Raw genomic sequence first — 24,099 nt, 5'->3', positions numbered from 1 at the left:
GGGGGCAGGGGAGTCTTGGAACTGAGATTAGAGAGTGAGGTGAGTGGAAAAGTCACCTCCTGGCTAAGCCAGCACTGAGAGGCTCACCATGGAGATCTGGGTGACAATGGGCCTTCTTCCCACCCCTAGTCCCAAGGTGACCCACTGAGAAAGCCCAGCTAGGGAACAGCAAAAAGGTCAGAGGTCCTGGGATATACCACTTGCCAGGCTACCAGCACCCCGGCATCTATTTCCCTGAGCCCCTGTCGAGGGGTAGGGAGATACAGAGTGTCCCAGCAGCCTCTTCTGGGAGCAAGGACCAAGCCTCGGATATCCTCAAAGTTGGGAGGTATAACTTACCCCCAGGGATTCTCTACTGGTACTTCAACCTGTAAGGGACCTTGGCTCCTGGGATGCCCTGCCAGTTCTACAGAGTAGGATCAGATTTGACCTCTGTAGGGGGCTGGGCACAAGGTCAGCCCTCAGAGACCTGAGCAGACTCTACAGAGACACCATGAGGCCCCCCTGGGCAGGTCCCACAGCACCAAGTTAAGTATGGTGCACTGCCCAGGTTGTCACCAAGATAGGAGTGTGGGGAGGGGCTCTGAGAGTCAAGATAGGGAGCAGAATATGTTGATATCTGGTGGCAGAAAGGAGACTCCCTCTGGCTGACATAATCCTTCCTTTTGGGTGATGTGAGATGGTGTGTCTCTCTCCCTCTCCCAGTTCCAAGGTTATCCCTCTGAGAAAACCCAGGTAGGGATTGGGAAAAAAAAAAAACAAAAAAAAACTACCAGAGAAGGTAGGGATGCTGTGATGCCTGTCAGGCCCAGAGGGTGCTGGGACCGGGACCAAGCTTTCCTATGGAGCCGACACAGGATTGTAACAGATGACGGTACCAAGAGAGGAAAGACATTCACTGCCTCCACCCCACCTCCCGCAGTCTGTCTCTACCTCCTGCACAGGTGTTCATGGTTCATGTATGTTTACGTGTGTGCTGAGCCAGAGCTCCGTCCACTACTCTTATCTCCCATGGGAGGAAGGGTCACCATTTGCCACAGCTATGCCACTAAGCCAAAGGCGCTGAGATCTGAGAAACAGAAGCGGCGCTGGCACAGGTGAAGTTCGGCACTACCGCCCTTGGAAGTTGGCACACGAGGCTTTCTTGTTGCTTCTCTTGGCTCCCAGGAGAGTGTCCTCCTTACTTGTAGGAAAGACTCTGCCCAGGAAGTGGTGCCAGAGCCCCACATTGGCCTCGGCTGACCATGGGGCAGGGACCCCGCTGGACAGGACAAAAGGCCTCTGAGAAGCTCAGGGGTCTCTGTAGGGACCATGGCTGCTGGCCCGCCATTTGCCTGGGTCCCTGGATTGCTCCGAATCTTTTTCCAGCAGCCCCAGGAACCTGGACATAGGTCTGCAACTGAGTGTCCTTACAAAAATAACTCTGAGCCTGGTCCCAGGGGGACCAGGGTCCTGAGAACACACAGCTGGGTGGGGGTCCGCGTGGACGGCCGGCAGAGGGCGCTCCCGCCTGCCGGGATCATGGCTGCAGGCGCTCCAGGTACTGCGGCAGTGGGTTCTCCTTGACGTACTTCTGGATGTACCAGCAGGTGAGGTGGGCCTTCAGGTCCTCCTCCACCACAAAGTCCAGGGCAGCCTGTGAGCAGGCAGAAGGACAGCAACCGTCAGCATCTAAAGCCTGCCCCCAGAGTCCACACTGCCCAGCCTGAGGGGGGACAAAAGTGGCTGGCTCCCTCTGTTGCCTCCAGGTCCCATGGCTGCCATTCTCCCGTTGCTCAGGCCAGTGCCCTAGGTTCACTCTCTGGGAATCCAGGATGACTCCTTGGTTATGGATGGGGCTTTGCAGATACCAGTTCTGCAGTCTGGCCCAAGATGGAGGAGCCTGGGTCAGCGGGGGGTTGAGGGAGGCTAAGCAGCCCTGGGGACTTTATCTGCTGCAGGTATAATCCTTGTCATGAAGCCTCAACCTGTAGTTGAGGCAACTAGGGGACTGATAAATCTTCAGAGAAAGAGGTGGGACAAGAATGGGTCACACATCCACTGACCAGAACATTCAACTGCCTGGAGCCCTAGGGCAGTCAGGCTGTGGTGACTCTATTGCTCTGGCTGTATCAAGTTTTATGCATCAGGAGGGGGTACCTGAATGGTGGCTATGTGGCTCAGGGGACCACAGAAAGCAAGGAGACTGCTCAGTGTTCACCTACTGCTTGCTGCAACCCCCTGGCCAGCCAGGCTTGACTGGCTGAGCTCTGGCTAAGCGGGAAGCCAGAGTCAGCTCTGGGATTCTCTTTCCTGAGAAGGAATGTGGAAGCCTGTGGCCATGTCTGCTGTTCACCTACCTTGGCCAGGTGCTTGGCGATGCCACGCCCACGGTAGGCATCAGGGACCTCGGTGTGCTGCAGGTCTACGATCCGCTTGCCCACATACTCGTACAGCAGGACAGCCCGGTCATGGCATCCTGAAGGATCAATAACAGAGACTGCTGAGGTGTGGACTCCAGGGGCCTGACCTGAAGACAAAGGTCCTCAGGAGCCAAGACTCTGTGGGTCCCAGAGGAGCTAGATGTGGAGGCTGGGATGGAGGGATAGACATCTGGAGCCAGACTACTAGAGTTCTACTGCAGCTGAATTCTGAATAAACTCTCTGTGCCTTGGTGTGGTCATCCATAAATGTGGGGAGATGAGCACATAGTCCTCAGAAGACCGGGACACTGCCAGCCCTGCACGAGCCCACTCCATGGGCTGACAACCAACTCTTCCCAAGACTCCGAGTCGAGTCTGTGTCTGGAGACACAGAGCAGCTCATACCAAATCTACAAGAACAGAGAAGGATGAGACCACCACTAGATGCAACTAGACCCCTGCTAGACCCTGTCTGAGATGAGCTCCTTTCCAGGCCTGAGGGAAGCTTGCCAATCCACCCTAAATCCTGCTGGGAAACATTTAACTGAAGTTGCTCAATCACAATTTTAGTTCTCTACTTATCTGTCCATCTAACTACCCACCATCAATCCATTCACCCATCCCATCCATCTACTTATCCATCCATTCAACTACTCATTCACTCATCCAGTTATCCTTCTATCTACCCACTGACCTACCCATCCATCTGCTCATCCACCCATTGATCCATTCAATGATCCATCCATCCATCCATCCATCCATCCAATGTTTACTAAGCCTAGGCAGTGTTCATGTGCTAGGCACACAGCCAGGAAGAAAATGAACTAGGAGATGCACCATGAAACTGGCTAGAAGAGGTAAACAAAAGCACCTAATATGTTAGGGGACAGTGGAAGCTTGTGGGTCATGCTGGGTGGGGGAGGGGTCCAGGAGCAGGAACAGTCATGCAAAGGTTCTGGGCAGGGGAGGGGCTGAGGGAGGAGAGGAGGGCAGGGAAGCCCAGCAGGGAGGGGCAGGCACTGTCAGTGGTGTGTACGGGTTCTACAGGACGCTCCTCAGCAGAAAAGGGGTAAAAGAGTGGCTCTATGGGGGAAACAGCCTGCAGAGGGGCCCAGTGGGTGGTGTGGGGACAATGTAATGATAAGAGCAGGGGACAGTTCCAAAGATGGCCCGGGATGGACCTGCTGGAGCTCAGAAGAAGTCAAGGTAAACCTGACAGTTCTCTTATTAGAGGGCGCTGCGTGTGTATGAAGGAAAAAAACTGGGGAGTCCAGCGCCATGCTGCCAAGGGCAGTCAGCAGGGGCCTTCCAGGACAAACTCTGAGCCCAGAAATGAAGGACATGTAGGAAGCAGCTGAAAGAAGAGCAGAGGAGGGACAGACAAAGAAAGGGGCCCAGCCTGAGCAAAAACCACCACGATAGAAGTCAGGATTCCCTGTTCCTAACGGAAAACATGGCATTTCTATTTTGTGTATTTTTAAGTTTAAAAGCAAATTGCATTTTAAGCATTTTAACTTTAAAGCACCGAAAAATGAGCTCTTACATGTTGCCCGTATTCACAACCTTCCTTCAGTCTTAGAAGGAAGGGGAAGGCTGACAAGCAGAGAGTAAAGGAAGGTCCCGAGTCCAAGAGCAAATCAGACACCAAAACGGGATCCAGCTGCTTAGAAGGCTTTCTGGTCCTTGGTAGAGTTGAGTCTCCTCTGAGCTTCAAGAAGGGAGGCTGTGGCTCAGCTCCCAAGTTCTGGGTAGACAAACTGAGGCCTGTACAGGGGTGGGGGTGGTGCCGTCTCTACAGAAAGCCTGGTCCAGAGCAGGAATTCCAAGGGCAGTCCTGGCCTGACAGGACGTCTGGTCTCTTGGACACCTGAACCTAATCAGCACCTTGGTTCTGTCATACCTGCCCCTGCGTTATGTCTCACCTGAGTGTTTCTGTGCGAGTAATGGGGCTTTAACTCAGGGTCTCACATCCTAGCTGGGCTTTTTTTTTCCCCCAATTATGGCAGCATTCTACTACTTGAGCCCCATTTCCACTTCGGACTTTTTAATGGTTAATTAAAAATAAGAGTTCTGCCTGGCACAGTGGCTCAATGCCTGTAATCCTAGCTACTTAGGAGGCTGAGATCTAAGGATCAAGGTTCAAAGCCAGCCCAGGCACAAAAGGACCTGAGACTCTTATCTCTAACCTTTAGAAAATGGGAAGTGGGGCTTGGCTCAAGGGTAGGGTGCTGCCTTGAGCTGAAGAGCTCAGGGACAGTGTCTAGGCTGAGTTTAAGTCCCATGACCCACCAAAAAAAAAAAGACTGTGAGACTCTTATCTCCAATTACCCACCAGAAAACTGGAAGTGGCTGGTGCTGTAGCTCAAGGGTAGGGCAGTAACCTTGAGCTGAAGAGCCCAGGGACAACTGTTGCCCAGACCCAGAGTTCAAGCCCTACAACCAACCAAAAAAAAAAAAAAGACTTCATGGACTTTTCCGTCCAGGCCGGCTTCAAACTGCAGGTTTCAGTCGCCTAAGCAGCTAGGATTGCAGATGTGAGCAACCACCAGCACTTGACCCTGAGTCTTCGTCATGCCTGGAAGAGTGCCTGTGTGCTGGCACAAAGTAGGTGCTCAATAAATATTTGTGGATTGAATCCCAGCCTTGAGATTCAAGGTCTTAGGTGAGTCACTCATTTCTTTGTGCCTCAGTGTCCTCATGTGGAACGGGGAGGATTGGATGTCCAGTATCCACTCCACTCCATGGCTGAGCACAGGGCCTCCTCCAACTCAAGAGCTTAACAACCACAGCAGCTCAAATGTCTTCCCTTCTTCAGAACCATCACCAGCCTAGCACTGCCTCAGGGGCAGCTGGGGGCCCATGCCCGCTTGGGAAAGCAGAGAATGGCAGCTCATGCCTGCAGGCTTTCCTGGAGGCAGGAGAACCTATCTGCACCTGTTCCCCATCTAGCTCAGCAGGCTAGGCTGGACAGACCACCTGTCCTAGCCCTCAGATTCACATGTGCCTGGACAGGATGGCCTGGAAATCTGGACAGGGCCTGCCCTGGGCACTGGGGACTTGCTGCCTGGAAAGGATCTGGAAGGATCCAGGCCACTTTTCTAGCTAGCTACAAGGCAGTGGCTTCCAGAAGGGGCAAGTTTAAGACTATGGCGTGGTCACAGCTAGGTTGGAAGGCGGTCCTTAGGTTGCTTTCCCACCCTCCCCCCTACTGAGTCTAATGGCCTCCAGAGCCACCCAGAATCTCATAAAACCTCAGAAGAGGATTTTAAAAGCCGCAAGGCTTCCCTCTCTCCACAACCGTGGACAGGACCCCCAAGTGTCACTGGTTACCCGGCCATTAAAGCAAGTCTTACTTCTATGAGTAGGTGTAGATCAGAAAACCCTGGTGTGGGTCTCCTTTGGCCTTGCCATGTGGGACACGTCACTTCCTGTGGCCCCTGCCTCGATTTGCTTAACCGTGGTATGGGTTGGTGTTGTCACACTTGTCACAGGGATGCTGAGGTGACAGTTAAGTCCCTGAGGCTGTGCCAACAGTGGAGCCTGGCTCCACATCCAGGCCACCCAAATGGAATCCTGGGCCCTTTCTTTGTGCCTGTCTCTGCAGCTGCATTCAAGAAGTCAAATCAAGGGACATGCAATTCCAGCGCTGCCCCGATTCCCCAGCAGACATTAGACAAGCCTCTTCCCCGATGGGCCTCCACCTTTCCTTCTAAGAAATGGGCACCGCAGCCCCTAAGGGACTTGGCCATTTCTCCAGAGAGTCCTAGTAGTGGGAGGCTCAGAGGATTCTGGGTCCTTGATCTCATAATTCTATTTTCAACCTCTCAGACATCCTGGGGGAAGGGGTGTGGGTTGGCACAAACTACAGGAAACTAAGACTTGACTTTGCTTTGTGGTTTCCAAAATAATGATCAGTCTATGCTTATCAGCGCTTGTTCTGTTCTGCGGGACCTACGGACGCTTCACCCTGACTGCCAGTCAAAGAGAAATACACCTGGGGCTGTTCCCACCATAGAGACGGAGAAACTGAGGCAAACCAGCCAAGCTCCCACAGACCCCAACCCCACCGGCCTGCCTCCCCCACCGGACAGAAACCCCTTTCTCCAACTGCTCCGGGTCCCCCAATCCGGAGATTCCCAAGGCCTCTTGAGCCAAGGCTCCTAAGGGCAGCAAAAGGCCTCTGGACCCTGGGGGAGAAGGGGCCGGGTCACGGCTGAGTGATCGTCCCGCTGCCGACGGCGAAGCCGGAGGGCCAAAGCAGGTGACAGTGGCCCGCGGGGGAGGCCGGGGTCCGGGGATTGGGAACCGGGGGCGTCCGGGGTCCGGGGACGGCCGCGGTCCGGGGACCGGGGACCGGGGGCGGCCGGGGTCCGGGGATCGGGGACCGGGGGCGGCCGCGGTCCGGGGATCGGGGACCGGGGGCGGCCGGGGTCCGGGGTCCGGGGGCGGTCGCGGTCCGGGGATCGGGGACCGGGTTCCGGGGTCCCGCTGCCGCCCGCCCGGGGCCCCGGGCGCGCCGAGTCCCCGCGGGGCTGAGCCTCGCGCCCCTCCCCGGGGCCTCCTCCCCCGCGGCCCCGCGGCCCCGCGCGCGCACCCGGGGCCCAGCGGGCGCGGGGACCGGGGCCGGGGCGGGCCGGCGGGCAAACAAAAGGCGGGGGCGGCGGGTTACCGTTGAGGCGCACGGTGAACTGGCGGCGCCGGCGGTCGTGCTCCACGCGGATGGGGCAGCCCTGCTCCAGCGCGCCCAGGGGCCCGGCGGCGGCCGCCGCGTGCGCCATGGCGCGGGCCACGGGCCCCGGAGCCGGCGCGGGGCGTGGAGACCCCCCCACGCCGGGGGACCGCGGGCGACGGCGCGGAGACTGACACCCGGCGGCGGCGGCGGCGGCGGTGCGGGCGGCGACGGCGGCGGCGCAACAAAAAATAAAAGAAAAAAAAGAAAAGGGGGGGAAAAAAAAAAAAGAGCGCGGCGGGGGCGGGGCAGGAAATCAGCTGGGCGTCACGTGCGGCGCCCCGCCCCGCGCCCGCCCCTCTGTTTTCATGCCGTCCCCGCGCCCCTTAAAGGGGCCGCGCGCGCCCGCGCCCTCGCCTTCCCTCCTGCAGCCCCGCTCCGGGACTCGCGCTCACACACTCTCAAAACAACAACAAGAAGACAGAGCGACGGGCAGGGAAATTCTAATGGTCCCGCCGACTGTCAGCATGCAGGAAGCGCTGTCTGGGCGCACGGCTCTCCGCTTAAGTATACAGCAAGCGCCTGGGTGAAATTCTCAACCCACGCTGGCATCCGTGTTACAGAGGGACCACACACACACACACACACACACACACGCACACACGCACACAGTCGAGGCCCAGGGCGGTGAAGATACACCTGATTGCTGTCACCCGCGCCTGCGCCCCGGGGGGCGGCGCTGCGCACCCGCCCTGAGCAGTTGCTGGGAAGGGGTTAACCCCAAGAGGCTTTGTTTGGGTGAAGGCTGCCTCTCCCACCGGCAGGGTGGAGGGCGTGGTGGGGTAGAAGGGGCGGCTGGGTGTATGGGGGGGGGGGTAGAGCTTCCGTGGAAAGCAGAAACCCTCAGAGGATTTGAAAAGCCAGGAGCCCCTCCTGGACTGGGGTCCCCCCCTACCCCCCAGCTCTAGGATCCACTCCGCGGCTGGGGAGACTCAGGAAGAGGCCGGAAGACACAAGGATCCTGAGGACACAGGATTCTGGGCCCCTCAGGCTGGCTGACCTCAGTGCCAAGCACTTCCCTCTTCCTTGTGCCCAACGTTTTGCTCTTGAGCACTGGATCACATGACGACAGGGTCACCGTGTTTACTGTTTTGTTAATTGAGGTGTCAACTTGACATTCACACTCAGGTGACCACATCGCTGGGAAATACAAACACCCTGATTTCAACCAGGGTTCCCCTTTTTCTCTGGTACTGGAGTTTGAACCCAGGGCTTTGAGCTTCTTTGGTTCCTGCTTGCTCAGCCTCTTTCTGCTCTTGGGCTTGAGCTATACCCCTTGCCCAGCTTTTTGCTGGCTGTTTTGGAGATGGAGTCTTAAAGTCTTTTCTCCTGGGGTTGGCTTTGAAGCACAGCCTTACAGATCTTAGCTTCCTGAGTATGGAGGGTTGCAAGTGTGAGCCACCAGTCTTGGCTAGGGGGCCCTCCTTTTGAGGAAACCATGATCTTTGATCTTCAGCATCACTAACTTTTTTTCTAGAGCATTCTATGAGATTCTATGAGTAGAATCAGACTATTTTGACTTTCTAGTGTCCACTTCCCCCCCCAGCATATGCCTGTGGTTGGCCTAAATAATTGCCTCTTCCTTCCTTCCTTCCTTCCTTCCTTTTCTCTCTCTCTCTCTCTCTCTCTCTCTCTCTCTCTCTCTCTCTCTCTCTCTCTCTCTCTCTCTCTCTCTCTCCTCTCTCTCTCTCTCTCTCTCTCTCTCTCTCTCTCTCTCTCTCTCTCTCTCTCTCTCTCTCTCTCTCTCTCTCTCTCTTCCTTGCCAGTCCTGGACTTGAGCTCAGGGCCTGAGCACTGTCCTTGGACTTTCTCAAGGCTAGCACTCTACTACTTGAGCCTCAGCACCACTTCTGGCTTTTTGCTATGTACGTGGGATACCGAGGAATCGAACCCTGGTCTTCGTGCATGCTAGGCAAGCACTCTACCACTAGGCCAAACTCTCAGCCCCATGCCTCATTCTTTTAGTTTCAATTCATTGGCGTTTCTTTCATTGTTTGCTTATGGATGTTTGGTTGGCTATAGTCATTGAGAATATCTTCTAGTAGGAAATACACACACACACACACGCACACACACACGCACACGCACACAAATGTGTGTTTGATGTTTGATTCAGGTGTTTGGAAACAAAACCAGGCTGGGATGAGTTATTCCACGTTATGAGATAAAGATCCTGGGGTCAGACTCCTGTGGCTTGGCTGAGTCAGAGCTGCCTACCACCCTAAGCAAGGAAGATAAAACCCTGTAGGTGCCTCAGGTGAGTTCCACCTCTTAAAGAACCCAAGTGGAGTGGAGAGGCTACAGCATGAACAGATACAATAACCACCTCATGCAGATTGCCCACCTCTGGGCCTTTGCACCAACTGTTGGGGGGAAGTGTCTGTGCCCTGTGAGCCTAGACCTGGGGCAGATACCTGAGAAACCTTTGGCCCAGCTCAACTCATGCCAGAGTCAGAAAAGAGCCAGGCTCCTTGTCTTTGACTCCTTATTTCTCCTCTATGTTTTTTTTTTTGTTTGTTTGTTTTTCAAATTTAACTTTTGGTGTCAGTTCTAAGGCATAAAGTCAGGGACCTGCTCATTGTCCTTTAGGGTTTTTTTTGTTGTTGTTCAAGGCCTGAACCACATGTGATGGTGGAGAGGGCTGCTGTCTGCAGACTGCCTTCCTCCATCTAGAGAGCAGGAGTATTGGCTCTGATGTAGCAGGCCCAGCTCTGCCTTTGCCTTGTGACCCTAGGGGGTCCCCTCCAGTCAGGGTGGCCACAATCCAAGTTTTGGCCTCGAGGAATGTTGATACACTATTGGTAGAATTGCAGCAACAAGACACTAAGTGGCTGCAGACCTATATGGGACAATATTCCTTATCCAGAAGTTTTTTTTTGTTTGTTTGCTTGTTTGTTTGTTTTGGGGTTTTTAGTCCTGAGGCTTGAACTTAAGGCTTGAGCAGTATCCTGGAGCTCTTTTGCCTCAAGGTTAGAGCTCTTCCACTTTGAGCCACAGCTCTACTTCCAGTTTTCTGGTAGTTTATTGGAGATAAGAATCTCAAGGCCAGGAGCCAGGTGTGGTGACTCACACCTATAATCCTAACTACTCAGGAGGCTGAGATCTGAGCATCACAGTTTAAAGCCATCCCTAGCACTAAAGAACCTGAGACTCTTATGTCTAATTAATCTCTAGAAAATGGGAAGTAGGGCTGAGGCTCTAGGGGTAGGGCGGTAGCCTCGAGCCGAAGCGCTTAGAGACATAGCCCAGGCCCAGAGTTTAAGTCTTACCACCACCACCACCCGCCCCCCAAAAAAGAGTCTCAGAGACTTTTTTTTTAGGTGGGGGGGGCGGTCATAAGGATTGAACTCGACTTGGGCACTGTCCCTGAGCTCTTCAGTTCAAGGCTACCACCCTACCCTTGAGCCAAGCCTGTTTTCTAGAGGTTAATTGGAGATAAAAGTCTCGGGTCCTGGAAGGGGAACAGGGGAGGGAAATGGAGACAAAAACATAAGGAAGGGTATCAATGTGTATAATTTTCCTTCTATCTGGCGAATATACCTGTAATCCCTCTATTAATTACAATAAAAAATTCAATCTTAACAAATAAAAAAAAAAAGAGTCTCAGATCTTTTTGTGCCCAGGCTGGCTTTGAACCTTGATCCTCAGATTTCAGCCTCCTGAGTAGCTAGGATTACAGACGTGAGCCCCTGTGCCCAGCTTCAGAAATCTGTTTTCCCCCCCAAGGTTGGTTTTGAACCGCAGCCTCAGATCTCACCCTCGAGTGGCTAGGATTACAGGCATGAGCCACCCGCGCACAGAATGTTTCATTTTCTGCCATACTTACATTGGCAAGCTCCCATTCATCATTTGAAGCCCAGGTTTAATGACCACTCTGAGATGGTTTTTCTGATCTCAGCCTTGGTTGGGTGTGGGGCCACCCAATGGCTCCTGAAGCTCCTCTGGGTAAAGCCCTTTGTAGGGGATATGCGTCTCTCTACCTCACTGTGTGGAAGGGCCCAGGGCTTGTTCAATTCCACTCATTTTATATTTTGGGTCATGGGGCTTGAACTAGGGCTTTGGGTGCTGTCCCTGGGCTCTTCAGCTCAAGGCTAGCACTCTACTACTTTGAGCCACAGTGCCAATTCTGGTGTTCTGGTAATTAATTGGAGATTAAGAGTGACACTGACTTACTTTCCTGCTCAGGATGGCTTTGAACCATCATCCTCAGATCTCAGCCTCCTGAAGAGCCAGGATAATAGACATGAGCCACCATCACCCAACTTACTCAACTCATTTTGCAGAATGGGAACCTGAAACTAGCCTATAGTCAGAAACAAAAGCAAGGCAGCTCCTGAAGAATGAGAATTCCAGCCTTGGGACAGATAAATCTCATTATAAATCCAATTATCTCAAATAAGTCCTAGTATAACTTTGGGCCTTGACCTTGGGATCATCAGGTGATCCTCAGTCTCTGTTTTCTCTTCTGTAACACAGAAATAATTCCTCTGGCTGATGCCTATAATCCTAGCCTAGCCACTCAGGAGGCTGAGGTAAGAGAATCATGGTTTGAAGCCAGACTTGGCCGGAAAGCCCACAAGACTTTTATCTCCACTTAAGCATCAGAAAGCTGGAAGTGGCACTGTGGCTCAAAGTGGCATAGCATGGGGCTGGGAATGTGGTGTAGTGCTTAGAGTGCTTGCCTAGCATGCATGAAACCCTGAGTTTGATTCTTCAGTACCACATACACAGAAAAAGCCAGAAGTGGTGCTGTGGCTCAAGTGGTAGAGTGCTAGCCTTGAGCAAAAGAAGATCAGGGAGGGTGCCCAGAAAGCAAGCAAGCAAGCAAGAAAAGTGACAGAGTACTATCCCAGAGTGAAAAAGTTTAGGGAACAAGCCAGGTGCGGTGGCTCACGCCTGTAATCCTAGCTACTCAGGAGGCTGAGATCTGCGGATCGCATTTCCAAGCCAGCCCAGGGAACTGAGGTCCGAGAGACTCTTATCTCCAGTTAATCACCAGAAAACAGGGAGTGGCACTGTGGCTTCAGGGGTAGGGTGGTAGCCTTGAGCTGAAGAGCTTAGGGACAACTCCTAGGCCCAGAGTTCAAGTCCCACAACTGACAAAAGGAAGAAAAGAAAAAAGCTCTACCAATTGAGCCACACATCTGCTTTCAACTTTTTGCTGATTCACTGGAGATAATAATCTCATGGAGGTTGAACCAAGCTGGCTTTGACCTTAGATCCCAGATCCTTAGATCTCAGCCTCCTGAGCAGCTTAGGACTACAGGTGGTAAGCCACTGGCACTTGGCTTAGATGTGTTGTGCAAGGATTATTTTCCTCTAGTTGCCTTGAGCATCAAATAAAATAATTAGCAGCCAGCAAGTGGTTGCTCTTATCACTGGCAATGCATTGCTCCAGTGTATCACCCTGGCTTGGCCAGTACCTCCCAGCTCACAACTGTCAATGTCACCTGCTCCCCAACCCATTGGCTCAGGTCCCACCAGCTAGGCCGCTGAGATGGTAACACAAGTTCTGGCAGAGCCTAGGCCTTGGTCTCTGAGTTGTTGGTTGTTTGCAATATTCATTTATCAGAATCTGCCAGCTGGCTTCAGCTGCTGGGGGGAAGGGAGGGGAGTTCTGGGAGATTGGCCTTGCCCTCGCTGGGTCCCTCCTGGCCACACATATGGCCTGGTATAACACCCGTGCTCGTCATTGGAACCCTGTTGGGTGTGGGGTTTTTCTGCTGTCAGCAGAGGCCCCAGTTCTGAAAAGGTGGCACTGATTCTGCCACAGGGCCTTTGAACAGAAGGTGTCACTATCCATTAGCACCTGGGCCATAGAGGCATCTCCCCCTACCCCTTCTGTAGCAATTGCCTCCTGCTGGGGAGGTTCTTCCTATAGTGTGACTGTCCTGTTTGATACACAGGGAGACTGAGTCTGGACTGGATCCTCTGTGTGCTATTTTCTCAGCCTGGGAGTTTGGCTGCTGGGCTTCTGTTCCTTCATGAGACCTGTCCCAATTTAGGTGGCCCATGGTTCTGGGGCTGTCATGTGTGGTGTGTGTGCACTCTTGCTAATCATACACCCCTCAGAGTCTGTATTTCACCCCATCTCCTCTTTCCTCTTCTTTCTAATTTGCTCGCTCTCTCTGCTTGTCCTGGGGCTTGAACTCAGGGCCTGGGTACTAGGATGATAGGCATGAGCCACCAAAGCCAGGATTCAAGTTTATTTTAGCTTTGTGTCTGCTCCCAGCATTCTGAATGGTGTCACCTGTTGTTTCCCTCCCTTCCCCCCCACTGACGCCCCTCCCACCCCAGCCAATGGAAACAAGCTGCTGCCCTGCAGGCCCCCATGCATAGAGAGCGCTGTGGGTCTATATTGTCCTCCCCCCCGGAATTATTTACTCAGGAGAGGAATGATTTTGCCCAAGATATTCACTCTCAAGGCAGAAATACTGGGGTGACTTGAAGGCCCGCCTGTGGGCTCTGGCTATGGAAAAAAAAATCTAATGGAGTATTACACATCTGTAAAAAGGTGGAGGGTGCTATCCTCAGACTGAAATGGGAGGATTTAAAAAGTATAAAAGATGACATTAGAGACAAGTGCTGGTGACTCATGCTTGTAATCCTAGCTACCCAGGAGGCTGAGATCTGAGGATTGTGGTTCAAAGCCAGCCCAGGAATGAAAGTGAGTGATAGCTGGAGTTTGGCCTAGTGGTTAAAGTGCTTGCCTAGCATGCACAAAGACCCAGGTTCAACTTCTCGGTACCACATACATAGAAAAAGCCGGAAGTGGTGCTGGGGCTCTAATGGTAGAGAAAGCCCAAGGACCAGTGCTCAGGCCCTGAGTTCAAGCCCCAGGACTGGCAAAAAAAAAAAAAAAAAAGAAGGAAAGAAAGTAAGTCAGTGACACTCATCTCCAATTAACTACCAGAAAACCAAAAGTTGCAAGATGGCTCAATGTGGTAGAATGCTAGCCTTGAGCTGAAGAGCTCAGGGACAGAACCTAGGCCCAGAGTTCAATCCCCATGACTGACAAAGAAAAAAGAAAAAAGAATATGACATTAGGGCTGGGAATGTGGCTTAGAGGTAGAGTGCTTGCCTAGCATGCATGAAGCCCTAGGTTCAATTCCTCGGAACCACATACACAGAAAAAGCCAGAAGTGGTGCTGTGCTCCCGTAGTAAACAGCTACCCTTGAGCACAGAGAGGCTCAAAGATAAAGTCAAGATCTGAGTTCAAGCTCCAAGACTGGCAAAAAAAAAAAAAAATGATGTTAAATGAACAATGAAACATGCAAGAGAGTGATAAAGGAAAAAGAAAAAGCTTTACTTATTGTCTCTACAAGGCTCCATGAGGTGGTAACAACCATTTCCAAGTCCTACGGAGGTGATCAAGGGTTGGAGGCAGGAAACTTTTCTCCCTCTACCCTGTCACCTTTTATATTTTAGACAAAAAAATCCCCCCTCCTCCAGAAAGCCTTCCCTAGGGTCATGGCCTGATCTGCCCCCTTTCCACTGCTCAGGGAAACACTTCTAAGTGTTTCTGTAACTTCCAGGTGGGGTCTGTTGCCTTCTCTTTCTAAGTGTTGCCTTCTCTCTCCACCCCTAGAAAAAGAAGGCAACACACAGGTGCTGAGCAGGCGTCTCCCTCGACTGGACACCCCAAGAGAAGGGCCCGAACATAGAGGCCACCTCATCCCGCATAGTTGTAGATTTCAGAGGTGAACTACCCCATACATGTCCTCACTGAGAGGCCTTGCCCAGAGTTGCCTTTCTCTTGAATACCTCCCTGCAATGAAGGCACTCAAGGGATGAGGTGTCCCTTAAGGGTCCGGGAGTTTGGCCTAGTGGTAGAGTACTTGCCTAGCAGGCATGAAGACCCAGGTTCGATTCCTCGGTACCACATACTTGGAAAAAGTCAGAAGTGGTGCTGAAGCTCAAGTGGTAGAGCTCTAGCCTTGAGAAAGTCCAAGGACAGTGCTCAGGCCCTGAGCTCAAGCCCAGGACTGGCAAAAAAAAAAAAAAAAAAGTCCCTTTAAGCATGGAGAGCTGCCCCACCCCTAGCAGCAGGCCTCATGTGCAGGCCACATGCCCACTCAGTGCCCTCCCTGCCCTGAACCCTGGGCTGCTCCTTACTTGCTTCCCCTGGCAGGGGTAGCCCAGCAGATCCTCCACTGTGACAGCGCCTGCACCCCAGATCCCCATGTTTACCACGGGCTCTGCCCTGGCCTGGAAGATCCTGCATCTTTCCTTTCTACTTGTTCTTGATTCTCAGCTCTTTCAGCACAAAAAAATAACCTGCAGCCTCAAGACAGATTCTCACAAGGGCAAGGAAGCTGCCGCTGCCAGTGTGCCCACTTGGCCAACACATGTCCACATCCGAGTCCTGAGTCCCCCCACCCCATCCCCACCCCCCGGGGAGGAAACACCCAGTTCCCAGCAGTCTTCCTCTACCACCTCTCCAGGGCCTGCTTCTTCTCTCCACCCAGGGCTGTTTGCAGCCCTCCATATGCCAGCTTCCCAAGGCCAACCACTTGCATGGCCTTTTGCCAGGAAGCCCAGCCCATGTGCCTGAGCCAAAGGGCCCTGTTTGGCATTGTGCCAGGGTGCAAGTAGAAGGAGGTCTCTCAAACTCTGAGGACAGTGGCCTCCTTTTCTGCATGGGGAATTTGGGTGAAACTGAGGGAGAATCCTAGTATTTGATATCTACTTCTCCTTTTGGCAGTACTGGGGTTTGAACTGAGGGCCTCACATTTTCTCTGCTGGAGCCTCAGCCACTTAAGCCATATCACCAGCCCCTGTTCCTTTAGTTACTTTTATTTATTTACTTATTTAGCCAGTCCTGGGCTTGGGCTCAGGGCCTGAGCACTATCCCTGGGCTTTCTCAAGGCTAGAGCTCTACCATTTTAGCCACAGCACCACTTCTGACTTTTTTTTTCTATGTATGTGGTACCAAGGAATTGAACCTGAGTCTTTGTGCATGCTAGGCAAGCACTCTACCACTAGGCCAAACTCCCTGGCCTAGCTTTAGTTACTTTTCAGATAGGGTCTCATACATTTGACCAAGGCCTTGGACCAGATCTTCCCAGCTCTACCTCCCGTGGAGCTGGGTTTACAGGGAGGCTTAACTCACCATGCTTGGATTCATGGTTGAGATGGGAGATCTCACTTTTTATCTCGATTGGTCTCAAACTGTGGAGTTGTCGGGATGATGGATGTGGGAGATCAGTGCACTTCTTTCCCATTTGACTGGACCGTAGCACATATCCAAAACAGACATGCAATTTCCAGTCTGCCTGGCCACTGGACTTGATATTTCCATTGGACTCTGTCAGGCCAGGTAGGAGGCATCTCGAGGCCTTGAACCCTGAGGTCAAAGGATAGACTAAGCACCCTCAAAGTTACCAGAGAGCCCCTCTTGCCTACCCCACAGAGACTCTGGTCTATTCATCCTCTCCTTCTCAGAAAGAGTACTGAGCATTCTCCCAGCCTGCTTGTAGCCCATGATTAGGAACAGCCAATCAGACGCTCAGGATAAGCCACCTGGCTGGGGACATGCCAAGCTGGGACCTTGGCTCCTCCCCACATGGCTGGCTGCCCTGAAGCTTTGGCAATGACCTGTGCTCATCCATGTGGCTCTGTCTAGAGGCGGTGGCTTTTTCTCCCTGACTGTGTAGTTGGCAGATGGAGAGTCCTGGAATGACCCTGGGTTCTCTAAAAATACTCCATTTTTGGCCATTCACCACCTGGGCCATTAACCTTCTAACCTCACCTCCTTCCACTGTTCTCTTTCCTTTGTGCTTTTCCTGTACCATGGACACATTGGTCCTTTCAATTTTCCCTTCAAATTTCCTTTTATATTTATTTATTTATTTTTACTAAAGCATGACATGTACAGGGTGTTACAAAGTCAAATGGCACAGCAAGACTTATCATAAAGAAGCCAGCAGTTACTTGCCCACTGACCCTCTCAAACCCCATGGATGGACAGAATCCAGCATCCATGATGCCCTAGGCTTCCAGCACTAGTAATATAAAGAATGACCCAAGCAGACCAAGCTCCTGCCCTCCATGGCTGGCCTTGGTAACTTCCTCCAGCTCTATCAACTCTACCACTAAGCCACACTCCCAACCTTCAATCATTTCTTATCACATGCATATACTATTTGTTATTTTTAAATTTTCATTTCTTTTCAGTTTTAAAAAATAGCTGATAGCCACCGGATATTAAACCAATATATATTCCTATCATGGGGGATAAAGATTTTTCTCTCTTACAATATAGATCCCTATATTTTGCCTGCAAATCCTATTTCAAATTGACGCTGCATCAGTGTTTATGTTTACAATGGGATGGTTATGTTACTCCCAGCAGAGCTAAGTAGTACGTTGTGACTACATCTTCTATTTTGTGTTGCTTGTTTTTCCAGGAGTTCTTAATTGCCTTTTCTTCTGCCGTCAAACTGGGCACTCAGTGGAGCCTTTCAAGCTAGAGATTTCTGACTCTAAGAAGCTGAAAGGCTTAATTTCTCTGTACAAAATTTGTAGGCTGGACTGGGAGCATGGCCTAGTGGTAGAGTGCTTGCCTAGCATGCATGAAGCCCTGGGTTCGATTCCTCAGTTCTACATACAAAGAAAAGCTGGAAGTGGTGCTGTGGCTCAAGTGGTAGAGCACTAGCCTTGAGAAAGTCCAAGGACAGTGCCCAGGCCCTGGGGTTTACCCTGCTGTGACATCAGCTGGGTGTAAATGTGTTTTTGCCTCTCTTCTTCCTGTTGTGCTGGCCAGCTTGTCATTGTTTTCAATGCTTCCCACTCATTGTGATGATAAGAACACCCTTGTGGCCAGTCACTGGCCTGGGGGCTTACCCTTGTAATCCTGGTTACCCAGGGGGCTGACATATAAGCTTTGGGCAGTCTGGATAGAAAAACAGAGACTCTTGTCCCCAATTAACCAGCAAAAAGCCAGCAATGGAGGCTCAAGTTGAAGACTACCACCCTTGAGTGGAAAAGCCAAGCTACAGTTCATAGTCCTGAGTTCAACCCTAGGACCACCACAAAGAGCAAACACATATACACAAACACACTTGTATGACTTTGGATTCCAGATAAGCCAAGCTTTCCAGAACATACCAGGCACCAGTCGCTCATGCCTGTAATCCTAGCTACTCAGGAGACTGATGTCTGAGGATGGTGGTTCAAAGCCAGCCTGGGCAGAAGAGTCCCCTTGAGACTCTTGTTTTTTTTTGGGGGGGGTGTGGGTGGGTGGGTGGGTGGGTCATGGGGCTTGAACTCTGGGCCTGGGTGCTATCCCTGAGTTCTTCAGTTCAAGGCTACCACCCTACCCCTTGAGCCACAGCCCCCATTTCCTGTGTTTTCTAATGATTAATTGGAGATAAGAGTCTCAGGTTCTTTAATGTCCCGGCTAGTTTTGAACTGCTATCCTCAGATCTTAGCCTCCTGAGTAGCTAGGATTACAGGTGAGAGCCACCACGGCCGGCCCCTACAGACTCTTATCTCCAGTTAAGCACTAGGAAACAGGAAGTGGCACTGTGGGTCAAAGTGGTAGAGCATACCCTTGAGCAAAAAGAGCTCAAGGACAGCAACCAGGCTCTAAATTCAAGGCCCACCACCACCACCAAAAAAACCCCAAACAAACAAAAAACCAAACCCCACAAAAAAAGCAAAACAAAAACAACAACAACAACAAAAGGCCCAGACATTGTAGTGTCATTGTAGTGTAGCGTCAACTGTGGCTAGGATGAGCTGGGTGAAAAGCCTGTTTGCTTCCTTTCTAGCTGTGAGACGCTGAGCCTTGGGTCTCAGGGTCCACATCTGTACCAAGAAGGTCTGACAGTGCCAGCTTCATCAGGGAGGGCCACGTCTGAGGACTCTTGGGGCAGAGAAGTGCCATGTTGAGACTCCTAGGGTCCCCGGATAGGTATCTGCATGGCCAGAAGGTTCTATACCCCCTGCAAGGAATTCGGTTGCCCAGGTTGGAGATAGGAGTCTCCTTTAGAAGCACAGAGCTTCTGTCTTTCTAGAAAGGAGCAGAAGATGCTCAAGAGTGGCTTGACTGTTCAGAATCCATTTAAATGGACACATGGACAGGAGAAAGTAGGATAAACCCTGCCATCTGACAGACTGGAGTTGGGGGCAATAACATTGCCTTTGGACTCTCTGCTTTCTCCTTTGCTAAATGGACATGATGATATTAATGTACACCCTTCTGAGCTTTCCTCTGCCCCTCTAATGTTCCTGTGCACCTACTATGTACACTGCTAGGTACACTACCGCCACCAAAGCATGGCACTGTTGCTTTGCAGTTTGCAACATTTTGCTTTGAGGGGCCAGCATATAGTGGGTGCTGTAGAAAAGGCATTTTGTTGTGTTGCAGGCAGAATGGTGTCATCAGTATGAATTCCTACTCTGGTATTTAAGAACAGTGGCCATTTAGATACTGAACAGTAGATAAAGAAGAATACAAAATAAAATATAGGCAGGGCGGGGTGGCTCATACCTGTTATCCTAGCTACTCAGGAGGCCGAGAAATAAGGATCACAGTTCAAAGCCAGCCTGAACACTAAAATCCATGAGACTCTTAGCTCAGGGACAACACCCAGGCCCAATAAACAAAAAAACAATAAACAAAAAAAATTAAAAAATAACTAAATAAAGTATTTCCAGGTACTGGTGGCTCATGCCTGTAATCCTAGCTACTCAAAAGACTAAGATGCAAGGATCATTGTTTGAAGCCAGCCTGAGCAGGTGAGACTTTTTGTGTGTGGGGGGTCGCGGGGCTTGAACTCGGCCTGGGCACTGTCCCTGAGCTCTTCAGCCCAAGGCTACCACCCTACTCCTGGGCCTGGGTATTGTCCCTGAGCTCTACATCTCAAGGCTACTGCCCTACCTTGACCCAAGCACCCCACTTCCTATTTTTTCTAGAGGCTCTTAGCTCTAATTAATCACACACACACACACACACACACACACACACACACACACACACACGGCCAGATGTGGCAGAGTGGAGCTGTCACTCAAGTGGTAGAGCACTAGCCTTGAGCAAAAAATGTCAGGGTCAGTGCCCAGGCTTTGAGTTCAATCCATAGGACTGGTCTGTGTGTGTGCACTTGCATGCACGAACACACACACACACACACATTCATGTGCATACACCCAAACAAATCCTAAATTAGGTGAATCTTGGGTCGGGCATATATGTATCTCAAAAATAACTGGGACAAGCTGGGTGCCAATGGCTCACACCTGTAATCCTAGCTACTTAGGATGCTGAGGATCTGAGGATCGAAGTTCAAAGCCAGCCTGGCACTAAAGACTGTGTAACTCTTATCCCCAATTAACCACTAGAAAACCAAAAGTGGTGCTGTGGCTCAAGCAGTAGGGCGGTAGCCTTGAGCTGAAGAGCTCAGGGACAGCGCCCAGGCCTAGGGTTCAAGTCCCATGACCTTCCCTCACTCCCCCCCAAAAGGAAAGCAGCGAGAAAAGAGAAAGAAAAAGGAAAGAAGAATGAACAAAAGCATCAGCAGAACCTCTCACAGTTTCTCTGGTCTATGGTGGCTTCTGAACCTGATGCAGAGACCACTGGCCATGGGTCAGAGAGGCTTGGGGTAGCGCAGTGGGGGAGGAGGATGGGAAGAGCATTCCTGGCTGAAGGAATAGTCCTCGTTGTCGCTGACGTCATCATCGTCGTTGTAATGGAAGGCTCAAGGAGAGGCCTGGTGTGGTGACTCATGCAAGGACTGAGCTTTTAGGCCAGCCTAGGCTAGAGGTAAGTGAAGCCTACAACTCTATCATCAAGCTGGGCATGGTGATATGTGCTTATGGTCCCAGCTGTGTAGGAGGTCAGAGGGAGGAGTATCTCAGGTAGGAGGCTAGTTGGGTGAAAATTTAAAACCCCATCTGAAAAAATAATTAAAGAAAACAATGATTAAAGAAAAAAAATGTTCCAAGGGGTACAGCACCTGTCTGGAAGCAGGAAGCCAGGAACTGCACCACCACAGTAGCTCAAGGAGAATAGCTTATGTTGGGGGATGTCTGAAGACAATGGCAAAGCCACCTCTGAAGCCGTCGCAGAGTTTGGGGATGTGTCCACCTCTGTTTTGGAAGTTGCTGTCCCCAGCTGGGCTATGGAAGGCCTGGGGCCAGCAGAGCATTCACAGCACAGGGTAGCTGCTTCTGTGCAGGGCACCCATACTGAGTCTGGTCACTAGAGGGCACTGTGGACCAGCAAGCAGTGGCGGTTGCCGCACAGATGCGCAGGGCTGTGTGTGTATGTAGGTTGTCTGGGACCGTGCCCACACTCGTGCAACCCAGACATTCATGTGCACAAGTGAACTTGGGATGTGTGACCCATACGGGGGTATGAACACATGCCTGGAACACAGTTAGATGAAAGCAGGGGTCTTTATCTGTTACCTTCCATAGTCACATGGGGCACCTTATCATTCTCTCATAAACCACGTGCACAGGGCTTTTGTATGAGCTGTTCCCCATGCCAGGGAGGCTTTTCCCTCCCCTCCCCTGACCTCTCCCTGACCTTCATCTTTAAAACACCAGCCCCACCTCCAGACATTCCTTGCCCCTCCCTTACTTTCCCCCACCGCAGCAAGTGTCACCCTCAGACATCCTAGCATCTATTTTAATCCTTTTACTGGTCTGTTTTGTCCACCTCTTCTTTGAGAGCAGGGCGTGGCTTCTGCCTTGCTCAATATGGAGCCCTTAGTGCTAGGCACGTGGAGATGCTCAATAAATATTTGTTTAATGAGTGGGCTATCCAAATCACCCCTTCTCTCTCCAATCCATTGTCACTCAGGTGTCACAGGGACATCTTAACTTTGGTCACTCTCCTTCCCATCCTGACCTTAGTTACCCCTGCCTTTGTTAGAAGAGACAACAAGGTATATAGGCAGCTTCCTGCGGCTCCATATCCAATCTCCCTTCCAGTTTCTGAGTGGTCATGGGGTGCAGAGCCTGGCTGTGCCACCAGAAGGGGGATGGAGGTCATTAGACTAACCTGTCATAGGCACCAAGAGAGAAGGTGCTGGTAGCTTTGTTTCAGGCTCCTCACCCCAGCAGTGCTAGGTCTGCAGGTGACAGCCCAGTCTGACTTATGCTGCACTTGCACAAAGACCAGCCAGAGCTGGTCTTTCCAGGGATGCTCCCTGTCCTGCCTGGAAAGTTCCTCTGGGTCCCCAGGGACCCAGGGGGTCAAGGTCATCTCATCTGCAAAGCCTTTCCTGACCCACCAAGGTACAGTCAGGCCCCTTCCTGGGACTTCTGCTCATGCATCTATTAATAGAACCCCACATGGAGGCTTTTTTTCCCTTCTGATTCTTGGGCTGTTTGTCAGGTTCCCTGACTAAGCCACAAAGTCCTCGTGTCTGAGGCCTCATCTGAGTCACCCAGTGCCTGAGAGGCTGGCACGGGAACAGAGTCACTTTACCCGTGTCTGTGGCATGGCTTCCTCCTTCCTCTCTTCATTCCTCAAATAGTTACTAGGTGCCTACTGTGTGTCCTGCTCTGGGCTAAGCCTTAGGAATGCAGTCGGGAATGAGATGGGCAGGGTTCTCACTTGGCAGTGGGGTGGGGGTGGGGTCTGGAGTGGGCTGCAGTGGAAACAGTAAGCAGTAAGCATGGATGCCAGGACAGAGAATTAAGGCTGATTTGGGAACCAAGTGAGGGTTTCCTGATGTGTTCATTTAGTAGGAAACCAGTCCAGGAACATGGGGAAGGGGTGTGTGTGTGTGTGTGTGTGTGTGTGTGTGTGTGTGTGTGTAGAAAGAACAGCAAGGGCCAGCATTGGCAAGTTCCAGGGGCAGCTCTGCGACACAGTGGCTAGGAGGAAGGTTGAGTGGGAGGAGCAGACATCCAGCTGTTGGCAGTGGCCTGAACCCAGAAAACCTGCTAGACTGGGTCTGCACTTCTGACAGGGAGGTGGCTATTGCTGGGTACCTATTTTATAGCTGGGTAAGTGCAGGTCCCAGAGTGATCTGAGACAGCCCCAGGGTTGGGGGATTCGCATAGAGCTTCCTGTAGGAGGTCATTCACAGTGTGTTTCTGAATTAATTTCCTGAGTACTTGGTGAGCATCAGGTCAGACACTTCCGACCTTGAACTTGTGAAATGTTTACAGAGGGTTGTAAACAGAGTCTGGAAGACTTGGTGACTTGTCCCAGACTATCCAGCTAGTAAGTGGTAGAGTTGGCATCCAAACCCACACTTGGCTATGTCCAGAACCCAGGGATTTCCAACCCACCTACTGGAAAGGGTGAGCAAGAGACACAGGAAGAGTAATGATAATTACAAGGCCTTTCCCTCTTACTTCATCATCCTTCCCCATTACTGTGTAGGAGGGCTCTGCTGGGTCCCCGTTTTACACACAACCAGGCAGAGGTCAGTCTACTGCTCTAAGTGTTCCTAGCAGTTGGTGGAACCTGCTTCCTTCATGTGAAGTCTCTGACAGGGCACACACTCATGCCTGCCTAGATGCCAGGGGCTGACCCCTTGACCTGGCCCTTACTAATTTCCTCTCCTTACTAACCATGGCTTTCCATCCAGTGTCACCTGATCCCAGCATCTGATCCATCAGTGGCTCCTGAAATTCCTGAGGCTTCAGATGCAAATGAGGGGTTGAGGGAAGATGGCCTAGTTATGACATCATGCAGATACGCAAGGGGACAGAAGATCTGAACCAGCTGGGCACTGTGGGGGTGGGGGGCTCCTGTCTGTAATCTTAGCTACTCAGGAGGCTGAGATCTGAGGATCAAGGTTCAAAGCCAGCCAGCTAGTCTGTGAGATTCCCCCCCTTTCCTTCTTTTTCTTTCTTCTTTCTTGTCAGTCCTGGGGCTTGAACACAAGGCCTGGGCACTGGCCCTGAGCTTCTTTTGCTCAAGGCTAGCACTTGAGCCACATTCCCAGCCCTTCTTGTGACACTAATCAGAGATTTCCAATTTACCACCAAAAGAAAAG

General features: G+C 51.7%; 1 protein-coding gene across 1 annotated transcript; it reads right to left on the bottom strand.

The window, feature by feature from the left end:
- Window positions 1-869: 869 nt before the first annotated feature.
- Window positions 870-7,284, bottom strand: Natd1 (N-acetyltransferase domain containing 1). Its single transcript, XM_090349379.1, has 3 exons — window positions 7,072-7,284; window positions 2,340-2,458; window positions 870-1,636 (listed from the first exon to the last, which is right to left on the bottom strand). The coding sequence occupies exons 1-3, from the start codon at window positions 7,178-7,180 to the stop codon at window positions 1,520-1,522; spliced, it is 345 nt and encodes a 114-aa protein (XP_090205505.1). The 5' UTR covers window positions 7,181-7,284; the 3' UTR covers window positions 870-1,519.
- Window positions 7,285-24,099: the final 16,815 nt, after the last annotated feature.

The sequence above is a fragment of the Megascapheus bottae genome, chromosome 17, assembly GCF_031878675.1.
Source record: "Megascapheus bottae isolate mThoBot1 chromosome 17, mThoBot2.hap1, whole genome shotgun sequence".
In the NCBI taxonomy this organism is placed as follows: Eukaryota; Metazoa; Chordata; class Mammalia; order Rodentia; family Geomyidae; genus Megascapheus; species Megascapheus bottae.
The sequence above is the reverse complement of the archived record's forward strand: the minus strand, read 5'-3'. Positions and strand labels throughout refer to the sequence as shown.

Bases quoted from the DNA above. Each gene is read 5' to 3' on its own strand.
- Natd1 (XM_090349379.1), bottom strand. From the start codon at position 7,180: ATGGCGCACGCGGCGGCCGCCGCCGGGCCCCTGGGCGCGCTGGAGCAG. The intron at 2,459-7,071 runs GTAACCCGCCGC...TTGATCCTTCAG, and splicing joins GTTCACCGTGCGCCTCAACG to GATGCCATGACCGGGCTGTC. The intron at 1,637-2,339 runs GTAGGTGAACAG...GCCTGCTCACAG, and splicing joins TCGCCAAGCACCTGGCCAAG to GCTGCCCTGGACTTTGTGGT.